This window comes from Bubalus bubalis, chromosome 3 (genome assembly GCF_019923935.1).
Source record: "Bubalus bubalis isolate 160015118507 breed Murrah chromosome 3, NDDB_SH_1, whole genome shotgun sequence".
Lineage (NCBI taxonomy): Eukaryota > Metazoa > Chordata > Mammalia > Artiodactyla > Bovidae > Bubalus > Bubalus bubalis.
In genome coordinates this window covers 167,166,676-167,193,005 of record NC_059159.1, presented here as the reverse complement: position 1 = coordinate 167,193,005, position 26,330 = coordinate 167,166,676, and the positions used below count along the sequence as shown (strand labels likewise).

Below are 26,330 nucleotides of genomic sequence, written 5' to 3'. Positions count from 1 at the left end.
ACCCATCCTATTCTGCCCCCATGCTGCCTCCAGCCAGAGAGGACGTGGGGGACTTCAGTATTCTGGGAGGCTACACCAGTCCCCATGCTGTTGATGTTGTGCTGTGAGTTTGCAATCTACACTTTGTTCTCAAGAACAATTTCCACCTGCAGCTGGAAGGCCACAGGGCAGGGAGGTTCAGGGCTGCCACTGCCTGTGGGACCTCAGACAAAATGCTGATCTCTGACAGCCTTGTTTCCACCCACTGTGAAACGAGGACTCATGACCCTACCTGCCTTCCACAGCCAAGGGAAGCGTGCAGCTAGCTCACCCACTTCTAGTGCAAGAATAACTGAAGGTTTTGTTGTTTTAAAAACAATGATAATAACAGTAAGAACAATAGATATTATATCCACTGCAGAACACTTGGTATGTGACAAGCACGTTACAAAGAAATAAACATCAACCTAAATATTACCTAGAGATTAAAAAAAAAATCTAGTGTATATGTATGTGTAGATGGATATGAATATCTATAGTGGATTTCTGTAATTCTTATCATCACGAACATCATATATATGTATATACACACATACGCACAAACATACACACACTTGTGATGAGATATGATATATGTGCCAGGTCTTATACTGTACATTAGGTTCTGGAGTGTTTTCACAATTAACAGTCAACAGATAATCCTGCTAATCATCACTAACTGAGCACTAGTTTTGGTACCAAGGACAGTTCTAACTCCTTCACCTGTATGACTCTCATGCAAGGTGAGGGTGATTGTCCTCCATGTACCAATAAAGTAACAGGCTTAGACAGAAGGGACTTGCCTGAGGTCAGACTCAAAGGCTGGCACACAGAGGATTCAAGTTGGTTCTCACACTCTAGACTTTATGCTCCGAACCACTATGTTCCTATCAACCGTCTGCTACATCATCTTCAGTGATTACAGGATGTTCTGTCATATGAGTGCCTTGTGATTCATTTCAGCAACCCATTCTCTTTGGATTTGTAAGAAGCTTCTAATTTTTCACACATGTAAGCATTTCTCTTCTATGCCTATTACACACTTCAATTAATAAATGTCTAATTAATATGTAGAGAAAAAAAGGTTGCTAAAAACATTTTTAGGACTAAATCTTTAAACACATTAACAGATTTATTTCCTTAAGACATACTTCTTAGAGGTGGGGCTGCTGTGTCAAAGCCTAAGTGCATGCTAACAGGGATACACAGAACGGCAGTGCCTAGACGCTTGCTCCCGTAGCTGGGGAAGGCCTGGTGTCTGCACTGTTGAGGAAGCTGGGCTTGGAGGTCCTCTTAGTGGGTTCCTTATGGCATCTTGTCTTCAGGAAGTAAGAGTCTGACCTGCCGTCTTTCTACCTGCCTGAGGATTAGCCAACAGATCAACGCGACCGCACCCACCCGGTGCTTGACTAGGCTTGCCCTAGCACCTGCCTGGTGTCTGCTTAATCTGAGCCACTGGGACACACTCAAACTCCCCCAGTGTCAGAAAGGGAGCCAGATAATTGTTGCTTAAATGCAGGCTCTGCCATGAAAGGCATGCCTTGTTTTTGCTGTGTGACCCTGGGAAGGTGACAAGCTGCCTAAGCCATGCTTTCTCCTTCTGTAAAGTGGGCACAGTAGTAATAGCACTTATCCCCTTATTTAGATGATTCACTCAGACAAGCCTGTTGGGCAATGCCCACAGTGTCTGGTACGTCATAGACACTCAGTGGTTTCTGCAGACTTGCCACCAGCCATGTTCAATTTATTACAGTCTTAGGACTAACAATTAATTCAGGTCCTCAGCTTCACTCTCCTTGCTCAACAAGTGGCTGATGGCTACCATGCAGGTGAACACAAACACAGAACACACCCATCTCTGCAAAAAGCCAGAGCACTCGCAAGGAAGGAACTCTCAGCAGCTGACCCGGCACGGTCTCTACCCTCTTGTCTTGACTGCAAAGCCCCTGTGCGTCCCTCTCCCCAGCCCTGAGAACCCGATCCTGGTCTGCATTTTGAATTTCATCCAGCTGCTTTTGTCACCTCATCTATCAGAGATCGTAAGAAAAACAAACATTTCAAAGCTCGTGGTCTCCTTGAATATGCTTTTGTGGGTGTAAGTTTGTTATCGTAGCTCAGTGAATTAGTTCTGCTGTTAATGGGTCACTGAGCTGAGGGGTTCCTTTAGAAAAGCAACATTAAATCAATCACCCTTTAGATCTGTACAAAGGGGAACAACAACCAAAAAAAGATTTAGTTTATGGGGTCCGGTAGCGAGTGGCAGCTCCTGGCCCCTAAGAGGCCGGCAAACTTCCAAACTTATGTTATCGTTTACTTTCCATGCACACTGAGCTGGCCGAGGAAAGATGCTGTAGAAATGGAACTTAAGCAGGGCTCTGGGAGGGGACAGGACACCAGATATGGATGCCGGCTCGGCTGGGAATGGGAGCATGGTAGGACTCTGCTTTTGAGGAAATCCCTAGCACTTGGGTCTTTTTTAGAGACCCCAAGCTAGGGGCTGTTTATGGCACCAAGCGTGGGTGCTGACCATTCAAGAGACCTCGGGTGTGAACTGTATGAACTTTACACTGGAGATGGCCCCCGAGATTGTTCAGTCCAAACGGGAAACTGGGAAGACCCACAGGCAGTCATGGAATCCACTGGATTTCAGGAGGGACAGCCTCTCTTCGAATGCATCAGAGGCAAAATTCCATCAGAAATGGAGACTGCTAGAAGCGGGCTCCCCTGGTTTAAGCAGAAATGGAGGCTCAGAGTCACACAGCCACTCAAGAGTGCCCCCACCTCCCTGACAATGATCTCTCTGGCACAGACTCGAAAACCACCCAGATCGCTCAATATCCCACTCAGCCATCAGCTAGGTCTCCTTGGAAGAGTGGCACAAGAGGGAAAGAGAAAAGATGGTCTCCTGTGAAACGGGGGTAGTTCCAGCCCCATAGGCTTGTTGAGAGAGTTAAACAAGATGGCATATATTAACGTCCTTTATGAACAATAATGCTTTGATTTTTTTTTTTTTTTTTAATCTTTGGGCTGTGCTGCATGGTATGTGGGATCTTAGTTTCCTGACCAGGAATTGAACCCATATCTCCTGCATTGGCAGCATGGAGTCTTAACCACTGGACCACCAGGGAAGTCCCATGAACAGTAAACTTTTATATAAGTAGAAATATTGCTATACAAATCAACTTTATATACCTGTTGTTAGAGAATTTATTCATTCTTGGCTTTCTTCCTCCTTCCTCCCTCCTCCCTTTCTTCTTAGCAAACATTTATAACAACACAAGGCCTGTGCTAGGCGTGGAGAGAACAGTGATGTCTTAGAGACAATTTCTGCCTTTATAGAGCTCACTTGCTTTGGTGGTGGAAAGAAACACCTAAGTTGAATATTATAATAGATCTGGATGCTCAGCTAACACACACAAGCATCTGGTGCTTTACTCAAAGTCTCTTGGCCTAGGGGTGAGGCTGTGACCGTCCTAAGAAAGGGGTATCTCATTTGTTCTTTTTCTTTTTTTAAAGATTTTTATAATGTGGACCATTTGTAGAGTCTTTACTGAATTTGTTACTATATTGCTTATGTTTTATGTTTTTTGTTTTTTGTGGCCACGAGGAATATGGTATCTTACCTCCCCAACCAGGGACTGAACCTGCATGCCCTGCATTGGAAGCTGGAATCTTAACCACTGGACTACCAGGACAGTCCCAGGATAGCTAACTTTCCAAAGATGTTATAAGGACTAGAGCTGGTCTTGATATACACTAAAAGGAAGTGCAGGGGATTTTGAAATGCACAGAATAAGTTATTAACACTGTTATTGATGGTACTAAAAAGGACTCTGAGCGGGTATATGCAGTGAGGGGAAAAACAACTCCATCTCATGTAATAATTTCATTATTTGTAAAACCACAAGAATTCTATTTTACTGTAATACAACAGTAAAAGAGCATGTGAAAAAAAAAATTTTTTTTAAAGGTTCAACAACCACCAGCTTAGAAAACTATAGCTGCAAAAGTAGGAGAAACCTTGGTGATCAATTCCAGAGTTTCCATTTTCTTGAGAAAAGTGGGACCCAGAGATGGGAAGTGATAGACCCCAAGGCAGCAGGCGACCTAGCAGCAGAACCGGACCTTCTACTCAGGTTTCCTGACTTTTAGTCCTGGTCAGCTTCCCAAAGCATCTTTCTAAGGAGCTTTTAGATACAACATCTTCCTTGCATCCCTGAGGTACTCATGGAAGGCACAAGTACTCGATTATTTGGGATGAAGAAATCTTACGAAAGACAGGCAGCCTGCTTGAGCCAGGCCCGGAGGCCACGTCTGACACTGGCACTCTGGGGTGGTGTGCGGGCACGCAGAGTGTGGGCCTTACCCACGTCTGACTCTGGCACTCTAGGGCAGTGTGTGGGCACGCAGAGTGTGGGCCTTACCCATGTCTGACTCTGGCACTCTAGGGCAGTGTGTGGGCACGCAGAGTGTGGGCCTTACCCACGTCTGACTCTGGCACTCTGGGGCGGTGTGTGGGCGTGCAGAGTGTGGGCCTTACCCACGTCTGACTCTGGCACTCTGGGATGGTGTGTGGGCGTGCCGAGTGTGGGCCTTACCCACGTCTGACTCTGGCACTCTGGGGTGGTGTGTGGGCGTGCAGAGTGTGGGCCTTACCCACGTCTGACTCTGGCACTCTGGGGCGGTGTGTGGGCGTGCAGAGTGTGGGCCTTACCTACATCTGACACTCTGGCACTCTGGGGCGGTGTGTGGGCGTGCAGAGTGTGGGCCTTACCCACGTCTGACTCTGGCACTCTGGGGCGGTGTGTGGGCGTGCAGAGTGTGGGCCTTACCTACATCTGACACTCTGGCACTCTGGGGCGGTGTGTGGGCGTGCAGAGTGTGGGCCTTACCTGCATAGCTCATAAAGTTGTTGTATGGAGTGTTGAAGAAGCTGTTGAAGCCGCAAGTGTCATTCCCTGGCCCCGGGTCACCGCAGAACTTGTGTTTCGGAGCTGGGTTGGTGTCACTGCAGAGGTCTCCTGTCTCATAGGAGGGCTCTGTCTCCATGCAGGGGTCGCTGCAAGACTGGATTTCCGAGATGCCTCGGAAGATGTGGTAGAGGCCCAGGCTGTGCCCAATCTCATGGATCATGGTGTGGGTGTGCCCAGGGATGCCGTAGAAAGATGGATTCAAGACGATGCCACCTGCCAGGGGGAAGTCAGAGCGTTAGGTGAACCGGGCACCCTGCTTCCTGCTGCAGGAGTCCCCAGATCCCTCAAGGGGGAATGGGCACGGCCCGAAGTAACCACAGTCTCCTCCACCCTATGACTCCACAGCTGAGAGCCGTTCTGACTTGTGGCATGAATCACTGATGGAGTAGGAAGAAGTCTCAAAGTCATTTTGTGCAGTCCCTTCATTTTTCACGTACTCAAGGGGATGTCAAACTACTTAGAAGTAGTGGCATGATTACAATTCAAGGACTTTGATTTCTGGACTGGCAAAGATTTCAGCTGCAACTTCTTAGGAAGTAAGGCATGCCCCAGTTCATGAATATGCTACACAAATTGTTTATGAAACTCTCATGCCCTGACTCCTTGGTCCCAGCTCTCATGTTGCTTTCACTAATGCTGTGAAGTTGAGCAAGTTGATTGTCATCTCTGAATCCCATTTCCGAAGCTCTGTACCCTACGAGAGTGAATATTCATAAAGGCCAGCACTGGGCGTACTCACCATTATAACAATGATAATAGTCAGTGTTTCTTGTGCATTTATTACATATTTTCAGGCCTTGTGTTCAGTGTTTCACATGTGTAAGCACACTTAATCATCTCACAACCCCATGACAGGGGCACCAACTCACAGAGAGGTGAAATAATTGGCCCATGATCGAATTAGTAAGCAGGGAGTTCAGATCTGAACCCAAGATCCTTGGGTTCCAAAGCCAGAGATCTTAATCAGTTCTGCTGCTAATGCCCACCACAGGCACAGACTATGGTATCTCATTAAGTAAATGTTGAATATCTGCTGAATGCCAACCCAATGAAAGAGGTTTTGCGAGGCCTAAGTAATTGCATGTAAGTAGCCAGCACATCGCCTTCCACACAGCAAGTGCCTTGTTTACTGTTTAACCACTTGGTGCCCCAAGTGCACTCCAAGAACGAGCATCGTCAGCTTCACCTGGAGGTGATCAGAAATGCAAACTCTTAGGCCCCACCCCAGACCTAAAGAATCAAAATAATAAGTCTTTTACCAACAGCCCCAGATGATTTGCCTGTATGTTCTAGTTTGAGAAGTGATAAACCACCCTACATATCTTATAAGAATGACCATTTCTTCCCTTGGGCAGATAGATGGATCAGATCTCAGGAAAACCAATGGATAGCATGGTTCTGTGTTTGTTTTTAGCTCCTGGAGAAATACATACAGGTTGGCAGATAGATATTTCAGCTGGAAAATCCAAGTGTGTTTAAGGGAAGGTTAAGCTTCAAGTCCGAGCACAGAGGAATGAATAAAGAAGATGTGGTACATATTTACAATGGAATACTGTTCAGCCATTAAAAAGAATGAAATAATGCCATTTGCAGCAACATGGATGGACCTAAGGATTGTCACAGTGAGTGAAGTCAGATAGAAAAGGAGAAATATTGTATGACAGCCTAAGAAAGGGGTATCATCAAAGAGATGATACAAAATGAACTTACAAAACAGAAAGAGACTCACGGACTTAAGAGAATGTACATACGGTTGCCGGGGGAAAGGAATAGTTAGGGAGTTTGGGATGGTCATGTACATACTGCTATATTCAAAATGAATAAGCAACATGGACCTAGTGAATCGCATAGGCTACTCTGCTCAAATGTTATGTGCCAGTCTAGACGGGAGGGGAGAATGGATATAAGGATATGCATCGTTGAGGCTCTTCACTGCTCACCTGAAACCATCACAACATCGTTAATCAGCTATATCCCCCACCCAAAATAAAAAGTTAAAAAAAAAGAAAAAGCTTCACATCTGAGCCATCTGCAAGTGGTGGCTGTAAGTGCAGAGCAGCACATTACAGGAGAACGGTGAGGAGGGAGGCCCTTGCTATTCTCTGCTGGCAAGCCTGGAGCAGGCGTGGGGGAGTTTTATCTCAGACTCAACTGCTGGGAGGGCAAGCTTGCTCAGTCATGGGGCTCATGGAGTCGATTAATTCTGAGCTGCTCAGAGCCTTCCAGCACAAAGATAAAGATGTATGAGGGGGTGTGTGTGCTTGCACGTGTATGTGTGAGAAGCGGCAGGCAGAGGCAGGGAGGAAGAGAAATTGAGACAGGAAATCTCTCTCAATTATTTTCTGTCAATCATAATATGAAACATAATCCCCTTCCCACCCAAGGCTTTTTCCAGGGATCATGGTGTAACAGCAGGAAAAGAGGGTGTGTATATATGATTCTAATAAATTGGGTTTGATTGGGCCTACTGCAGAGGAACTGCTCAGGATCAGCATGTCTCAGGAAGGAGAGGTGGCAGCCTGGGAGGCCGGCTGGAGTTAGCCTGACACGGGTTGTAATCTTCATCCTGTTTTGCAATGGCTGTGTGATCTTGAGAAAGTAACTTTGCACCTCTGGCGTGTTCTGAAATAAGCAGCAGCAGCAGAGCACCAAAGATTCTCAGTCTCTGTGAAGCTGTAATATTGAGGTCAATGGAGAACGAAGGGGGGCAGGGTGCTGGCAGGACCCCATAGGTGTTTCCAGGGGATAATGATAGGATTGCAGGCTCGATGTCCAGGTTGGGTCTCCCAGGCTCCCCTCTTCACAGAGCTTGAGTCCTGTTTCACTGCTTCTCTTAAAAGGTGAAATAACTTGAGGCTGACATCATCCTGAAATACTATAACATGCCGTGGATTTATAGCCTTCTGTATGCCTGGTCCTGAGCCAGTCTCTGAAATTCAAGGAATTATCAGGAGTATTTCTCTCTCACTATAGAAACTTGCTGCTCAACCATTCTAAGCTTCTAATCATGACCCTTTTGGTTGATTTTTCAAAAGGAGAGAATTTCAGCCCTGAGAAGGGTCTTCAGAGGCCCTCTAGTCTAACTTCCTCACTTAAAATCTGAAGACATTGAGACCTGGAAAGGAGAGAGACTTGCCTAAGGCCATCCTGTGAAGGGAAGTCACAGCTGAGAACAAGCCTATATGTTGGCTTTGGGCCAGCAAGATTCCCATACATCATGTAGGCATGTGATACGAGTTAATCAGCTTCAGCTTGCGTAAGCTGCACACTCTCTTTCACCCAGCCCCTGTCTGTCTAGGTCTGTCTGTCCACCCATCCATCATCTATCTCATGTTTTCTCAACAAGAGCACTGCTGGTATTTGAGGCCGGGTAGCTCTTTAACACGGGTATCACAGGAGATGCAGCGGCATCGCTGGCCTCTACCCACTCGATGCCAGTAGCATGGCCGCATTTGTGAAATCCAGCAATTTCACTTGACCTTGTCAAATGTCTCCCAGCACATAAAAATCCTCCAGCTGAGAACTGCCAGCTATTTATTGTTGTCTCCATCTCTACACAACCACACATGTGTGTGTATGCACACACACACACAGACATACACACTGGTTTCACTAAACAACTAGCAGAAGATAGTGCTCTGGAGCCAACTAAGTCTAGAAGTTAACACAACTTTATTGTTTGAAGTTGCAAAGTCCCTCAGCTCTAAGATATTGTGGATTTAGAGCAGCTACTGGACTCTGGCTGTATCACTGGAAAATCAGACAGGCCTGAGGAAAGATCCAGCACTATCCCTCTGCTGAGCCCTAACATTCTCAGAAAAAGGTACCCACTGAGTCATTACTATTCACTGCTGTAAATAATAGGAACATTCTAACACACGCGAAAGAGCTAAATAAATCGCAGTGCCCTCACGCAATGGCATATTGTTGGTATTTAGTCATTAAGTTGTGTCTGACTCTTTTGCAACCCCATGGAGTATTTAGCCTGCCAGGCTCCTCTGTCCATGGGATTTCTCGGGCAAGAATACTGGAGTGGCTCAAGAATACTCCTGAGCCAAGAGGGAAGCCCCCAATGGCATTTTACATGGCCATTAAAAAATCTTGGTCTTTTTTGTTGTTGTTGTTGTTAGCTCATATGTTTATTAACCAATACACAATTACTTGTCTTCTGGTTTGTTGAAACAATAGGTCAGACAACATTTGCCACAATAATGTCTGTCGAAGTGACTGGTCATAAAAACTCCAGCACCACATTCATCTGAGGGACACTCCTGGCAAAGGCGACTGATTTTGCCATTCTCATCCACCTTATAGTATTTCAGAACAGCCAATTTAACCTTCTTTCTCTTATGCTTGTTCTTCTTGGGAGTGGTGTAAGACTTCTTCTTCCTTTTCTTAGTGACACCACGAAGTCTCAACACTAGATGAAGAGTGGACTCCTTTTGAATGTTGTAGTCAAAGTACGTCCATCTTCCAGTTGCTTGCCAGCAAAGATCAGTCTTTGCTGGTCAGGAGGAATTCCTTCCTTATCCTGGATCTTGGCCTTTACATTTTCTATTGTATCCGAGGGCTCAACCTCGAGAGTGATGGTCTTCCCCGTCAGGGTCTTCACGAAAATCTGCATCTTGGCAGCGGTTCCACCACAGATGGCAGATCCGAAAGAAAATCCTGGTCTTTAGAGAACTGGACATAACTCAGAGACAGGCTTTTCTCTTGTGAAGTTAAGTGAAAAAAAAAAACCAAAAACTGGATGAGAAGTAACTTTGAAGACTTGCAACATGGGAAAACATAGATGGCATAATATTAAGTGAAAAAAAAAGAACACAAATTTGCATCTATGCTATGATTTCAGATATGCACAAGTTAAAAAAATGCATATCTACATACAGATGAGTATTGCTAGAGAACATGGAAAAATTGAAATTAAAGGACAACAGTGTTTGCTTACAGGGCCTGGTTCAGAAACCATTGTCATTTCTGACTTTTGGTGATTGGTTTGTATAAACACATGTCTTGTTTATGGATATGCATAATTTGAATGTAAGAAAAATTCCTGGTGGTGTCAGTGGATGGAACATGGAGGAACAGGGAGTTCTTGCACTCTGCTTCCTCCTTTCAAGCCAACCCATTACTGGCTGGCCCAGCACAAAGCTATTACTAGGCTGAGAAGATATTTGCATGAATGAAGAGGCAGGGGGTATACGGAGAAAGCAACCAGTGAACAGAGTTGGAAACCTAAATTCCAATTGTGGTTCTGCCCCTGATTTGGGTGTGACCTTAGATAAGCCCTATTCACTCTCCAGATTTTAGTTCCTCCACTGGTAGAACAGAATTAATAGTATTGTGTTATTGTTCAGAGCCTCACTTGATGGCTGACAGATAAGAAATGCTAAAGAGTTTTGCAATATTAAAAGAGATCAATAACTAAGTTGTTCATCGTCATTACCACCACGATCACCATCAGAATCCTGACCCCCATCATCATCTTCACTACTCAATGTATGCCTGTCCCAATCCACCTTCTTCCTGAAGAAGTTTCCAGCTCTCACCTAAGTGCATCAGGGCCTCCTTGTCCCATGGCCAAGTTGCTACTCCTGCCAATTCCTCCTCTGAGGAGTTTGCAAAGAAGATATTGAGGTGTGTTGATCCATCCAGTCTAAGAATGTTCTTCATCTCGTTAACATCCAAGTATGCTCTGTAAGAGAAAAAGAACCTTGGCTGTGATCATCATACAAAAAAAAAGGTACTGTTCAAATAACAGGTACTCCCAGAGTCACACCATGTGCCAGGCACCTGGCTACGCACTTTATAAACACGACCTCATTGACTTCCCCCAATAATATTATACAGTAAGTGAGGTGATCACATTGTACAGACAAAAAAAAAAAAGTCCTTGTGAGTTTGAGAAACTTGAAGGTTTCTCAGCTTATAAACAATAGCAGCGTTCAGTTTAGAACCTCAGTCAATCTAAAGGCAACAACTGTGTCCCTAGGCGCTCTGCTATATTGACTGATGACATCATACGGACATAGACCGAGAAGAGACTATGGAAGACATAACACATATTCTAATCCTGGCTTCTTCTCTATTTCATTCACTATGGACCTCGGACCATTTATTAGGCAAACACAAGCTACACTAGGAGGCCTGCTTTGCATCTCTATTCCCATCTTGCAAGGGAGTGTGGTCCAAAGTGATTATACGGGTTGCCCAGAGTTGCAGAACTGGGTTTCAAGGTCAAGTCTCTCTGGCTTGGAAACATATGTTCTTTTCACTGAGGCACTTTCTACCTCCCATAGATGATTCTGCATTCTGTAAGCCTTTATTACTTTGTCCATAAAACAGGCCAAAGTATATATCACATTGGAGGCAGCCATCATTGCAAAAACCTAGACTATATACTGATGCCTTTGGAAAGTGGATTAATTCCACACACAATCATCATCAGGTCTTTAACACACTGAACAAACATGTCAGACAGAGAAAGAAATGGTCTTTGGAAAGAGACTGGCATATGCCAGGTGCTCAATAAATAAGAACACTTCCCTTGTGGAGTACGACTCTCCCTTCACAACAGGAGTTTTAAAGCTTTGGACCAGTCACAGAGTCAATGGATCACAGAGGGAGTTATCTTACCCCCCGTCATGCGTTTTTCAGGTGGCGCTAGTGGTAAAGAACCCGCCTGCAATGCAAGAGATGCAGGTTGGATCCCTGGGTCAGGAAGATGCCCTGGAGAAGGGGATGACTACCGACTCCAGTATCCTTGCCTGGAGAATACTAGAGCCTGGCGGGCTGCAGTCCATGGGGTCGCAAAGAGTTGGACACAACTGAAGCCAGTGAGCACGCCTGCGTGCATATTCTCTCTTAGGATACTTGGGAACAGCTAATAAGCATTTTTGGAGTGAAGTTAGAAATGAATCAATGAACAAAAACATATATAAATAAGCAAGCAGTCAGCCTGGTGTAGCAGGTGAGATAAAGCCTATGAATAATGATCTTTAGTGGTTCAGATGGTAAAGAGTCTGCCTGCAATTTGGGAGACCCAGGTTCAATCGGTGGGTTGGGAAGATCATCTGGAGAAGGGAATGGCACCCCATTTCAAGATTGCTGCCTGGAGAATCCCATGGACAGAGGAGCCTGGCGGGCTATAGTCCATGGGTCACAAGGAGCCAGGGACGACTGAGAGACCAACAATGATCATTCATGTTTGCTGGGTCCTTCTCTGTGGTCCCTCACTCCATGGATAATCACCTTTAGGGTTAGAGTTAGGGTTAGAGGAAGGTGGTATGGTTATCCCCATTTTCCCGATGAAGAAAAAGAGGCTCGCGTAACTTCAGACATTGCTTGGGTCACACAGCTAGCTGGAAGTGCTTCCCTTTTCCACCGTGCTGCCTCTCGAAGGTGGGGGAGGGGGTGGGGCTGGCACAGAGCCTGGCCAGCAAAACACTAATGATGCCACCTTTCTCTTTTCTTCCCGGGGCCACAGAAGAAGCTCCCCACATGTGAAGCAGTAGAGCCAGAGGGCCCCAGCGGGGCCTGTGGGGCCCTGTCTTCCCCTTGAGCCCCATATGACTCTGCTCCCGCCCCTGAATTTCCCACAGTGTGCTATCGGCAACATCTGCCTCCCCTGTGCCCCCGGGATGCATTATCCTCAGCGCCTTTACTCACACTGCTCCTCTCAAGGACTCAGCTCCTCTGATGAACGAATCCAACGTCTGTGCTGGCATCACTCCTCCGGGAAGCCTTCCCCGATTGCCACCTCACCTCTATCTCTTCTACCGTCTCTGTACCCCTCCACCTCCTATGAGCATGCACACTCACACCACTCCAAATACTCCACTGGTCTGTATCTACCACTGTCTGTGGCTCCCTGGAGGCTGGGAATGTGCCTAATTCATCTCTGTTTATCACCCAGTTCCCAGCACAGGGCTTGACCGTTGGCAAGCACTCAGGAGATCTGGATGGAGGGGAATTACATTGGGAAAGAGAAAATCTAAAACGTTGAGGCCCCAGTCTGAGCTGCAGCTTCCTTCCTATGAGGCTTCAGCTTCCTTATCAATACACTGGGGTGAGGAACAGATGCCCAGTGCTTCATGGGGCATTTCTGTGGGTCACGAACCTGTGCCTCCACTCTGGGGGAAGAGAATATGTCTGAAACCTACAGTGCCCTCCCGGCTCCACGTGTGATCAAGAGCCCATGATTAGTCACAGGACCATAATTTTTCCAGCTTTTAAATTACAAAAAAAAAAAAAAAGTTGCACATGTGTTGGAGATACAAGCAAGGCCTGGAGAGGTCACACCTGTGTCCAGGCTGAGCTGACCATTAATTCCGAGGACAGAAGCTGAGATATTGACCCGGAATCTCGCTGCTATACCTCTGCTCCCCTCAGCTTCTGAGCCGAGAAGCCTTGTGAGGAGTTTGAACGAGTCTTCTCTGTGACCCGAGTAGAAATGAGGAAGGGTAAGGACAACACATCATAAGCTCTTGCTGCATGCCCGCCCGTCCTAGCTATACCTGCTGTCTCACCTCTGTGCACAATCTGAAGCCACGGGGCAGAGCATGGAAGATGACCTGTTCTCAAGCCAAAGTCCTGGGTTTGAATCCAGCTCTTCCGCTGGATGTTTGGGTCCCCCTGGGTTATTACTTAACTTCCTGTGTCCCCGTCTCTTTATACAGAAGATAAAGATGTGAACAGTATCCACCCCATCGAGTTGGTCTGAGGATTTGGGACATTAATAAAGGAAGTGTAAAGGGCTTAGAATAATACCTGGCATGCAGAAACCCTGGGTAAATGTTTAGCCATTCCCAGTATTCATCCTGGTCCTACAGATGAAGGAACAGGGGTTCAGAGATCACATAAATACTGACAAGGCCAAGTCCAAATCGACGTGTCCAACTCTTCCCTCCACCTCACCCTCAATCCCGAGCCCTCTCAGGACCACAGGGAAAGGAAACACCAAGTGGGAGCGGAGTGAAAACACCAAGATGCCGAGGCTTCCCTGGGTCGGTCCTTCCCACGCGATTTATTATTTTCTAATTGATTTGCCCATTTCCACCTACCGCTCTCTGGTGCAGAGAACACACATATTATTAGAGAAAGTCACCTCTTTGTCCCACGGCTCCAGGCTGAGAAAGCTTCAGGAGAGGAAGAGGGGGCGGGGCAGGGGCAGGGAGATGTTTTAATTGGTTGTTTATTCTGATGTAATTACAGAAACCAATCTTTTCGGTGGGTGGCATTCATCCTGGCTCAAGGAAGATATGTGGGATATTAAATAAATAGACTCTCCCTTGCTTGTGTGTGTGTGTGTGTGTGTATATATATATATATATATTTTTTTTTTTTTTGGTTTTTGTTTTTCACACTTTGAGAAGCTCCTGTTTCCCTAAAGAGATGGCCCCTTTCCTCTCCAGTTATTTTTTGGAGGACCCACGCAAAGGAGAAGAGTTCTGTGGCTAAAAGATTTTGTTCTGCTAGCTCAGGTCTTCCCGCCAGTTCAGAGCCAAGCTGGGTGTTTCCCAAAAGTATCAGGGGAAAATCTTGGGGATAGGAGTCCGTGTATTTAACTTCCTTCTCCATCTCTTTAAGCTCTGTTGGACTTCCCTGGTGGCACAGTGGGTAAGACTCCACCTGTCAGAGCCGGGGACACGGGTTTGATCCCTGGTCTGGGAAGATTCCATATGCCTCGGGGCAACTAAGCCCATATGCCTCGGAGCAACTAAGCCCATGTGCCACAACCACTGAGCCTGCACTCCAGGGCCCACGAGCCACAACTACTGAAGCCCACACACCTGGAGCCTGGGCCCTGCAGCTAGAGAAGCCATCGTTATGAGAAGGCGCCCCCCACCCCGCCGCCAACCAAGAGTAGCCCCCACTTGCCGCAACCAGAGAAAGCCCACACATAGCAACAAAGACCGTGCACTGCCAAAAACAGTTAATTTTTAAGAAAAGGTTTGCTTATTCCCTTTGCAGATGGATGGAAGAGAGAGCACAGGAGGTCACACTGAGAAGGACCATTCAGAGTTGACGGAGATGGATGCTAAGAGGAGGAAAAGGGTTTGCTGAGGGCCACTTGCTCTCTGTTTTGTTACCATGGGGAGGTTGGTCCCCTATGGATGCTCTAAATTGGCCAAATTTCTTTAAAAAAAGAAATTACCTCCCCCCAATTCATCTAAATCCCAAACTCTGTGTGTTTATTAATTTATGTGCAGGTTCTACTTGGCTGGACAGTAGATCTGGATCCACAGGCAAGTTGCTTCGCCTCTCTGAGTCTCAGCTAGCTCATGGGGCTACCAGAGGGCTGGACCGAGCCAGCTAAGCACCATTCTGGCACAGACCTCACCCCACCACCCTGCATTTTCTGGTCTCCTATTATTTCTCTTATCTCCTCCTAGTGGGAAAAACCACCTCCAGGCCACTCTCTGGTCTCAGCCTGCAGTGTCTCATGCCTACCACCCAATCTTCTTCTTCCCCCACAACCTCCCACTCGTGTTCTTACAATTTCCTCATCCCAAGAACCTCTGGGTTTGCCCAGTGATGCCCGTTCCTGAAGCACGTCCATCAGTCTCTCTTCTCTGCCTTACAAGCTCTCTCCCTGAATCTCGGCCTTTTAAATTCTTACCCTCCCTGCTAAGCTCAGTTTACATGTAGTACATGCTATGTGTCCGCTCCTGACCACTCTCCCCTGTAAGATGGGGCAATGATGTCTACCCGTCAGGGCTGTTGGCAGGACTAGAGGCAGAAGAAAATGTTCTCCCACAGTGCCTGGCACATTTGAAGGCACTCATTGATTAGCTGAGGCTATTTGTATTGCATTATTACTATATTAATTACAAGGACAATTATTAGCAACACCAAAATCAACAGTATCAACCTCTAGCTGAAAATGATTTCACCCTCCTCAGAGGCTCCTAATTTTGATTCCAGTTTCTATTACCCTGCTCGATTATCATCACTGTACTTTCCATCAGTCTGCAATAAGCTTCAAACTTATAAGCCGCGTCTTTATCCTCTCTGTATCGCCTACACCTTTCCTTCAAGATATAGAGCTCTCTCTGGTTGGCAACTTTTGAGCACCTCTCTTGTAAGCTTCCCAGATGGTGCAGTGGTAAAGAATCTGCCTGCCAACACAAGAAATGCAAAAGACGCAGGTTCCATCCCTGGGTCGAGAAGGTCTCCTGGAGGAGGAAATGGCTACCCGCTCCAGTATCCTTGCCTGGAGAATTCCATGGACAGAGGAGCCTGGTGGGCTGCAGTCGATGGGGTTGCAAAGAGTCAGACAAGACTAAGTGCCTGAGCACACACATATACACATAGACTTACAAACTGTGTAACTTCAAAACAGGGTGAGGAAGTCCAGGGGTCAGGGAAGTGAAGGGACTTGCCCAAGGTATCAGGTAAGGAGTGGAAGGCCTCTAGTCACTAGCCTATGTATGACAGCACTTTTGTACCAACAAATGAAGTCACCTCTCCCTTCGAGGCAGGAGGGGCATAGTTGCTTGCAAGGGGGCACGGTGTGGAGAGTTAAGCGTGGGGAGGATTGTAGCATCCACCCTCCGTTTCAGCTGCACACCCCTGTGCACAATCTGACTGCCTGGATTTCTGGCCCATTCCCACTATGCTCAGCTGTCTAGGTTGCAGCTCTGAGTCCCCATCTATTCAGTGAGCTTGTGAACTACCAGCATTTTCCAAATTGAGGTCTATGGAAGGCTAAATCCACAAGAAGCAGAGGCATATTTAAAGGAAAAAAGAGTTTCCAAGTCAGATGGTTTTAGGACATGCTCTGTTAAACAAGGTTCAATACATATATTTTTTTAATTGCAAGAATTTTCAGAGCCTTTAATATACAAAATGGGAGTAAGACAGAGAGCAGCGTATGAAGTATTCCCAAACACATTTGACCATAATCCTTTTTCTCCCACCCCACGGCTGCCCTTGCCAAAAATCAAAAAACAGCACAACCAACCGAGCTTGGGAAATGCTGGGCTCAGTTGGAAAGTCCCTTCTCACTCAGATCCTCTCCCAACTGCCTGTCAAGAGAGGTGTCTTGGTGTCTCTTTTCTCCCTGTGCAGCCTTGTACCTGGCTCCTCCTGTGAGGGCTGTGAGTCCCCTGGAATGTCAGTTTCAGGACGGGGCCCGGCCAAGGCATTCTCATGGCTTTTACCCTTCTGCCAGAACTACATTTCAAAGCCATGAGAGCAGTCCTGGAGGGAGATCAAAGCTCTCTCAACTCAACTGTCATTAGAATATTTTCTTTATGCATCTCACTCGCTCGTGAGTGCCAACAACATATTTCCTAAATGCACTGGCCTGAGATGGTACAACTCGGTAATAATCTCAATGAGAGGGCTGTCAGGGCCTGTTTTATTGAATGAGAAGCAAAAGGGAACTGCGTTCAAAATGCAGAACAACAACAACAGTCCCTCCAATGGAGTCATGAAAGCATCAAGTTTTTCCAACTCTAGACCATAAAGCACTAGCTTCCCTATTTTCAAGATGGTGAGAGACAAGGTACAGTGAGCTCAGGTCAAGACTGTGTCTCTATTACCACTCAAAGCAAATGGACTCCCCACAGCAGAAGTGATGGCTGAGCTCTTTGAGGACTGCCTAGCCAAAGTCCCGCTCCCTGGACCTTTGATGGGCACAGGCAGGTTATGGGAATGGTGCCGCCCACCTGTAAATACTGTCTATTTGAAGAGGGTTTGTCTGAGCTGCTCCTGGCTGAGAATGGGCTATTTCCAAGCTAGAGGCTCTTTCAAAGTAAGGGGAAGCACAGCAGAGTGCTACAGAAAAACTCATCTGTTTTTAAAAGTGAAATTTCTTTAACTATGACAGCATAATGTTTACCCACTCAATGGACACAAACTTGAGCAAACTCTGGGAGCTAGTGAAGGACAGGGAAGACTGGCATCCTGTAGTCCATGGGGTCACAAAGAATCAGACACAACTTAGCGACTGAAAGACAACAACGTTTAAATAGAATATCTTAGATCCTTATTCTCCTGTAGCCCATGTAGAGAACAGTCTTAAACAGTAAAACTCTGTTAATTACACGATTAAATGTTCTCCGATGGATTTCTAGATAGAAACGTTCTGGACTTAAGTCTATTCTTCATGCAATGACATGACAGTAGGGCATACGTATGTCAAAGTCATACATACGTGTTCACGATTTTCTTTTTGTATTCACTATTTTCTTCTGGCGTCATACACCAAGACCTACCTAACTACTGTCATCCCTGGCCTTATTTTTCTTTTGGAAAAAAAAAAAAGCCATATTTTAAGACAGAGATAGAATAGGGTTCAAATCCTCCGTCTTCTATAGCAAGTGACCCTGTGACCTTGGAGAAGGGACTCAATCTCTCTGAACCTCAATTTCCCTATCTGTAAAATGGGGATTTTAAAATTCAACCTAGAAATGGGAATATAAAAATCCAAAGTGGTAATACACAAGAAAGTCCCTAAAAGATTGCTCAACTCATGAAAAGGCCCTAAGATACACAATTTTATTTAACTAGCTCATGGAGCTAGGGGCTTCCTTGCTAGTTCAGTGTTAAAGCATCTGCCTGCCATGCAGGAGACTGCTTACAAGGCAGGAGCCACGGGTTCAATCCCCCAGGAAGATCCCCTGGAGAAGGAACCCACTCCAGTATTCTTGCCTGGGAAATCCCATGAACAGAGGAGTCTGGCAGGCTATAGTCCATGGGATCTCAAGAACTAGACACAACTTAGGAATTACACCACCACCATCGCTATGGAACTAGAGGAAACTGGTCTTGGATCCCAATGTTTATCATGTCTCCTTTCCATCAGTGTACCCTGGTTCCATCACTGGACCAATGTGTTTATCTTCCTCATAGGCAGCTGCCCCATTTCTATAACTCACAGAAAAAGTCCTATAACATTGCCCATTTCCAAATTCTGATTGCAGCCTGTCATTCCCATGGAAGATCTCAAGTCCGTGAGGCACTCCTCCACTTTCGGAACACACCAGACCATTTGAAAGTGATTATCAAATATAAAGATCAAAGCCACTCAACGCAAGTCATTAAAACAAGATAAACCTCAGAATGTTTATTGCATCCATATCCTTGTTCCAAATAACAAGCTTTCTTCAAACTGTGACCAGTTCTAAAACCTGGATGTTGTACTTTTACCCCAAGGGGCCTAATGATCTGGACTTTATTCTTCTGCTCAGTTTCATTGTCAGAAATGCCTCAATCTGCTCCTCTTGTGTGTAAGAAGAGGTAAAGAAAAAACACTTGAAGAGTTGACTTAAATTCTCAGAATCCTGAATGATTGGTTTCAAAGATAATAACTCTTATATGGAAGCTTGACATACAATCTAAGAAAAATGGAACAGCAGCAATCAAAGATCAATTGAAAATTGATCATTTTTTCAATTCTTTTACTGAATGAGTCATTCTTTCATTATCTATCCATTAGCCTCCCTCCCTTCTGGTCTGCCTGCTTTCATTCTTTCCTTCTTAACTTCCTTTCTCCTTGCATATTATTTTTTTTTTCCTCTTTCATTCTCCAATGCTTATTGAGATTATATCATATACTATACTTTAAGCTAGAAGTTGGGCATAAAATATGAATGAGAAACACTTTTCTCTATCAAAGAGCTAGCAGTTTTATGAACGAAGCAGGACAAATTATCGGATGATCACAACACGATGTGATAATACTAATAAAACCTACCATTTGGGGGAGTTTACTATTATACACACTGGCACTGTTTAAGTCCTTTTTTAAATTGTCTCTTTGAAGCTTTACAAAAACCTTATGTGTTAAAGTATGAGTATTCCCATACTTGCAGGGGAAGAAATCAGGGTTCAGTGGGGGGGATACCACTTTCCCAAGATCCTCCTTTGCACTCATAGGATGTAAGTCACACAATACAATCTCTAGTCTCCTGGATCCTACACACTTTAACCATTGGTCCCTTACCTTTGCCTCTGATATGTGTTATGACAGAGAGAGTGCTGAATGTGATGGAAGCACAGAAGGATGGCATTTACCCAGGTGAAGGCGGGGGGAGATACCATTGTGGTTTTCACAGGAAGAGTACAGCTTGGACCAAGTGTGGGAGACAGAGCAAAAGGGGCCTGGAAACACATAAGAAGAAGAGGATACAACAAGTCCTCGGTCTCAAATCTGGGACCATGGGAGTAATTTTACAAGAGGCAGCTGGAGGGGTCAGCAGTGGCTACATCAGGAAGGGCCTTGTACACCAGGCTGTGGAGGATGGGCAATGTTCTGCAAGCTTTAAGCAGACCCTGGCAGACTTTTATGGAAGAGAACAAAACAATCTGGTTCATGTTTTCCAAAGAGCCTTCTGGAGGAATGTGGAAGATGGACTGGAAGAGGGATGAAAGTAAAGGCATCGGCGGTGGCTTGCAGACACGGGGTGGATGTGAGCATGTCTGCTGCTGCCTCTGCTGCTAAGTCACTTCAGTCGTGTCCGGCTCTGTGCGACCCCATAGATGGCAGCCCACCAGGTTCCCCCGTCCCTGGGATTCTCCAGGCAAGAACACTGGAGTGGGTTGCCATTTCCTTCTCCAATGCATGAAAGTGAAAAGTGAAAGTGAAGTCGCTCAGTCGTGTCTGACCCTCAGTGACCCCATGGACTGCAGCCCACCAGGCTCCTCTGTCCATGGGATTTTCCAGGCAAGAGTACTAGAGTGGGGTGCCATTGCCTTCTCCGGTGAGCATGTCTAAGGAGAGGTATTTAAGCTCAAGGGTCATTTGATGTTTGGTGCGGTCAGGAGCGAGAGCAGGTGAAATGATGGGTCTGGGTTCTGACGAGGTCTGCTGGAGCGTTGCTCTTTTATGATTCTCAGATTCTATATATCAGCCGCCCACTCCCATCCCCCATTGCCGCCCTAAACTCTAGGTCTACCAGTTCTGTTTTTCTGGGGCTGTCAATACACGTGGAAGGTCAAGGTCCACCCCCAGGAAAATCACAGGCCTGCAGAATAGGATCCTAATGAAACTAGGAGATGGATGGGATTGAGAATCGTGAGGATATGGACAGCAGGAGAGGAGGGTGCTGATTCAGAAAGGCAGGGAGGATCAATGGACAGGTTCGCAGATCTCTGGATCATCTTAAAAATTGATGTGAAAGTAGCAATCTCTCATTCTGACAAATAAATACAGTATTCAAAAGGTGAAACTCCCATACATGCTGTCCCTCATATCATAAAATAATGGGTACTGATGTAGGACTCTAAAGGAAGGAATAAAATAATCTCAGAATAAAGGACACCAATTTAAAAGGAATACCTTTTATCAAGAACTACTCAGCTCCTATTTTTCTCATTTCTCACTCTGAAAAAGGCTTCTAGAGACTTGTGGAATGGAACGCAGAGTGTCAGACACCTGGTTCCTGGCAAGCTCAGCTCCATTCACTTGGTTAATGTGCCCCATCCTTCCAGACCCAGCCTAGAAGTGACTCTGACCCCTGATGAGTCAGATACCCACCCTTGCTTCCCTCAGCACCTTGGACTTGTACACAACAGTACTTCTCCAACTAGCTACTTATTTACCTGCAGGAAATTCCATGAGGGCAGAATCACACCTATCTTGTGAAACACTCTTTGTAACCCCAGCACCTCGCACAGTGCTTGCACATAGTAGAGATGCCCCCCTGCCCCGCACCACCCCCCACACACATGAACAAACCATCACTCTCCTAACATCTTCTCCTGGGGTTCTACAATCTCTGCTTTGATAGCCCCAGGGACTCCAAGCTTACTGATTTTCAGGGAAGCCATGAAACTGGAAGAATCCCCTGATCAGTAAGGAAGACCAACAGTTGAACTGTGATGGTGTGTTCAAAAGTAGGAGGACGGTGATATGGTGATTGCACGTCTAATCATTGCTCTCCCAACAGTAACACATAGTTCCAGGGCCCTCAGCTATCTCTCTCCAACCCCTCACTTTCTTCTTAGAGGATCAAAACCACGATTGATAAATAATACAACTGACCACGCTGAGAAGGATATACACCGCTTGCCGACAGCCCTGTGGTTGGTCTTACACTTGATGTTCAGTTAAATAAAGACAAATTGCCTCTATGTTGCAAGCTGTAGCAGCCATAAAAGTCTAAGGACAGGTGGCAATCTCACTAGACTGTCATTTCACTCTAATTTTTAACCATTTAAAATTTAAATGATGTGAAGATTGACCCCACACATTCATAGTTGGGCAGATCTGAGCAAGAATTACAACATTACCTTCAATGTGCGTCAATATGGCAGCTTCTGGGTGTTAGTCTGGCCCCACACACATTACCTTGTTGTCATTGTTCAGTCACTCAGTCGTGTCCAACTCTTTGTGACCCCATGGACTGCAGCACGCCAGGCTACCCTGTCCTTCACCATATCCTGGAGTCTGCTCAAACTCATGTCTGTTGATTGAGTCAGTGAGGCCATCCAACCATCTCATCCTCTGTTGCCCCCTTCTTCTCCTGCCCTTAATCTTTCCCAGTATCAGCTGAAGCTGAATGGTTCTATGAAGAACCTACAAGACCTTCTAGAACACCACCAAAAAAGATGTCCTTTCCATCATAGGGGAGTGGAATGCAAAAGTAGAAAGTCAAGAGATACCTGGAGTAACAGGCAAGTTTGACCTTGGAGTACAAAATGAAGCAGGGCGAAGGCTAACAGAGATTTTTTTGCCAAGAGAACACATCGGTCATAGCAAACCCCTCTTACAACAATACAAGAGACAGATCACCTAACCTTAGGCAAATCATAGACACATCTAAAGTAAGAACTACCCAGTCATTCTAGGAGATGAGTGTCATCTCTCAGAGATCCATACCATCTCTGCATGATCCTGCACAAGCCTAGTTAGTAACTTCCACAAACTTGGGTCTCTTGAGGGATTTAAAAGAGACAGCTCTCCAAGGGTCATGTGAAAGTCAGGGTTCAAAGATGGAGAAATAATGCTGGAAAGTATGACACTCTATGTCAGGCTGTCGAAAGAAGAATTAAATTCAAATTGATTTTTGGAAAGGATGCCACGTTCGGGGCCTGAGGGAAAAGAGAAGAGCAGAGGTGCAGACTGCCCAAGGTGGGGCTCTTTCCTGAGGCTTCTACTGGGACCGGGGTGACAGTGGGAGGGCTTTTTTTCCAACTTGTCACAGAGTATAATTGTTCCTTCATTGCTGCTCTCTACATGTCCTGCTCAATTAGACATGGGGCCTGGCAGATACTTTGAAGGTAGGGACTGTCTCTCATTTCCCTGAATGTCCCCAGCATTGATGCGTTTGTACTTTCCAATAGTCAGCACCTCTCTCCTTCCATTTTTTTTTCCCTAGCCCCAGTCCCCACAAGCCTGGACTATAATGCCTGAGCATGCAACAGTTCTAGCTCATCTGTCCCAGTCCTCCCATTTCACAGAGGCAGAATTTGAAGTCAGAGAAGTGACTCATTCCGTTCTGGCTTTGAAGTTACTTGGAAGGATCTAGTCCCTTCCTTCCACATGCTCTGCCAATCCACAGGCAAACTCCCTCATGTCTGCCTTCCCCCAACTCTGCAAGATTCTGAGACACTCCAGGCTTTGGTGGAGTGACAGTCACCACTGCCCTCGGTGGCCATCAACACGGGTCAGTAGCGAGATGCCAAGCTCAAGTCTGAGAGCCATGGCTGGCTGTCTGAGCTCCAAAAAGGCTGGATTCAACGAACATCAGAAGCTTGAAACGGAGGACACGAACCCCCTCACCTTCCACCCATCATGACCAGACCCACAAAACAACATAGACTCTGGGAAAGAGGGAGAAAGAGAAGCAGAGAGGGATGGAGAAAAAGAAAACACCCCTCCATAAATATGAAGAAACAGGAGCCTCTTCGGTGCCTACAGACAAACCCGTGAGCTACATGCTGCTGTCCACACCGTGGTTTTGTGTCTGCAGAAGGTGAGAGTGGAGGTGGGGGGGTTCCCTCTCAGGAGGTGGAAAACTGGCCAGCTGCAAGCAGGCAGGTACAAGCTGGGCTGAAATCAATCAAGGGAAACGTATTTCACGGAAACCAAATGTACCGGTGTCTGTTCAGCCCTTCCTCACAGTCCGGCCGCTCCGTCTCTTAACCTGGAAGGGCATCTGACTGAGCGCTGAGGCCGTCATGAGTGGTCAGCGTCACCCGCGGATGGAGGAAGGAGAATGAGAGTGCTGACCGAGCCAGACACAGGGCAGAGAAAACCCAGCCGCCTCCCACTGAGGCTCTTGAAAGGGCACCACGTGCTCTATTTGTCTGTCCAGGGCCCTGGGGGTGGAAACATACATCTAGGAAAGGGGTGAGAGAGGGAGCAGCCCCCGCCTGGTGGGGCCTCCCCGGTGTGTCTCGGAGGAAAGGGTCCAACCTTCACCTGTAAACTCTCAGGTGGGTGTGCTGTGGCCAGATCCCCAGGCACAGACAGAAGACCAGCTCCATCCTACCCTGCCCAGTGGGTCCTGAGGCCCTTGGGGGCACCGGCCTGGCTCCAAGCCCCCTCCCTAGGATGCTCACAGGTGAATTTCTTGGTAGGATCCTGGGACCCCGAGAGGCCTGTGTTTTTTGATGGGAATGCATACACTCCATGTGACCTGCTGCCTAACTCTTGCGCAAATAAATACATTAGCACTTCGTACATGCCATGCTTTGGGAGTAAAGGAAACCTTTTAAAAATGGAATCAAAAATTACTAGAACTAATCAATGACTATAGTAAAGTTGCAGGATGTAAAATCAACACACAGAAATCCCTTGCATTCCTATACACTAATAATGAGAAAACAGAAAGAGAAATTAAGGAAACAATTCCATTCACCATTGCAATGGAAAGAATAAAATACTTAGGAATATATCTACTTAAAGAAACTAAAGACCTATATATAGAAAACTATAAAACACTGGTGAAAGAAATCAAAGAGGACACTAACAGATGGAGAAATATACCATGTTCATGGATTGGAAGAATCAATATAGTGAAAATGAGTATACTACCCAAAGCAATTTATAGATTCAATGCAATCCCTATCAAGCTACCAACAGTATTCTTCACAGAGTTAGAATAAATAATTTCACAATTTGTATGGAAATACAAAAGACTTCGAATAGCCAAAGCGACCTTGAGAAAGAAGAATGGAACTGGAGGAATCAACCTACCTGACTTCAGGCTCTACTACAAAGCCACAGTTATCAAGACAGTATGGTACTGGCACAAAGACAGAAATATAGATCAATGGAACAAAATAGAAAGCCCAGAGATAAATCCACGCACATATGGACACCTTATCTTCGACAAAGGAGGCAAGAATATACAATGGATTAAAGACAATCTCTTTAACAAGTGGTGCTGGGAAATCTGGTCAACCACTTGTAAAAGAATGAAACTAGAACACTTTCTAACACCATACACAAAAATAAACTCAAAATGGATTAAAGATCTAAACGTAAGACCAGAAACTATAAAACTCCTAGAGGAGAACATAGGCAAAACACTCTCTGACATACATCACAGCAGGATCCTCTATGACCCACCTCCCAGAATATTGGAAATTAAAGCAAAAATAAACAAATGGGACCTAATTAACCTTAAAAGCTTCTGCACATCAAAGGAAACTATTAGCAAGGTGAAAAGACAGCCTTCAGAATGGGAGAAGATAATAGCAAATGAAACAACTGACAAACAACTAATCTCGAGAATATACAAGCAACTCCTACAGCTCAACTCCAGAAAAATAAATGACCCAATCAAAAAATGGGCCAAAGAACTAAATAGACATTTCTCCAAAGAAGACATACAGATGGCTAACAAACACATGAAAAGATGCTCAACATCACTCATTATCAGAGAAATGCAAATCAAAACCACTATGAGGTACCATTTCACACCAGTCAGAATGGCTGTGATCCAAAAGTCTACAAGTAATAAATGCTGGAGAGGGTGTGGAGAAAAGGGAACCCTCTTACACTGTTGGTGGGAATGCAAACTAGTACAGCCACTACGGAGAACAGTGTGGGGATTCCTTAAAAAACTGAAAATAGAACTGCCTTATGATCCAGCAATCCCACTGCTGGGCATACACACTGAGGAAACCAGAAGGGAAAGAGACACGTGTACCCCAATGTTCATCGCAGCACTGTTTATAATAGCCAGGACATGGAAGCAACCTAGATGCCCATCAGCAGATGAATGGATAAGAAAGCTGTGGTACATATACACAATGGAGTATTACTCAGCCATTAAAAAGAATACATTTGAATCAGTTCTAATGAGGTGGATGAAACTGGAGCCTATTATATAGAGTGAAGTAAGCCAGAAAGAAAAACACCGATACAGTATACTAACG

The 26,330-nt window shown here is 45.7% G+C and overlaps 1 protein-coding gene and 1 pseudogene across 1 annotated transcript in view; both read right to left on the bottom strand.

Annotated features, from left to right (window-relative positions):
- Positions 1 to 26,330, bottom strand: part of PAPPA (pappalysin 1) — a 270,648-nt gene that overhangs the window by 200,860 nt on the left and 43,458 nt on the right. Inside the window, exons 3-4 of the mRNA XM_006074173.4 lie at positions 10,541 to 10,686; positions 4,911 to 5,204 (exon numbers count right to left, since the gene is read on the bottom strand). Of these exons, the coding sequence (XP_006074235.3) occupies positions 4,911 to 5,204; positions 10,541 to 10,686 (440 nt within the window). The remainder of the gene's footprint in view (positions 1 to 4,910; positions 5,205 to 10,540; positions 10,687 to 26,330) is intronic.
- On the bottom strand, positions 9,122 to 9,648 carry LOC102413973 (annotated as a pseudogene).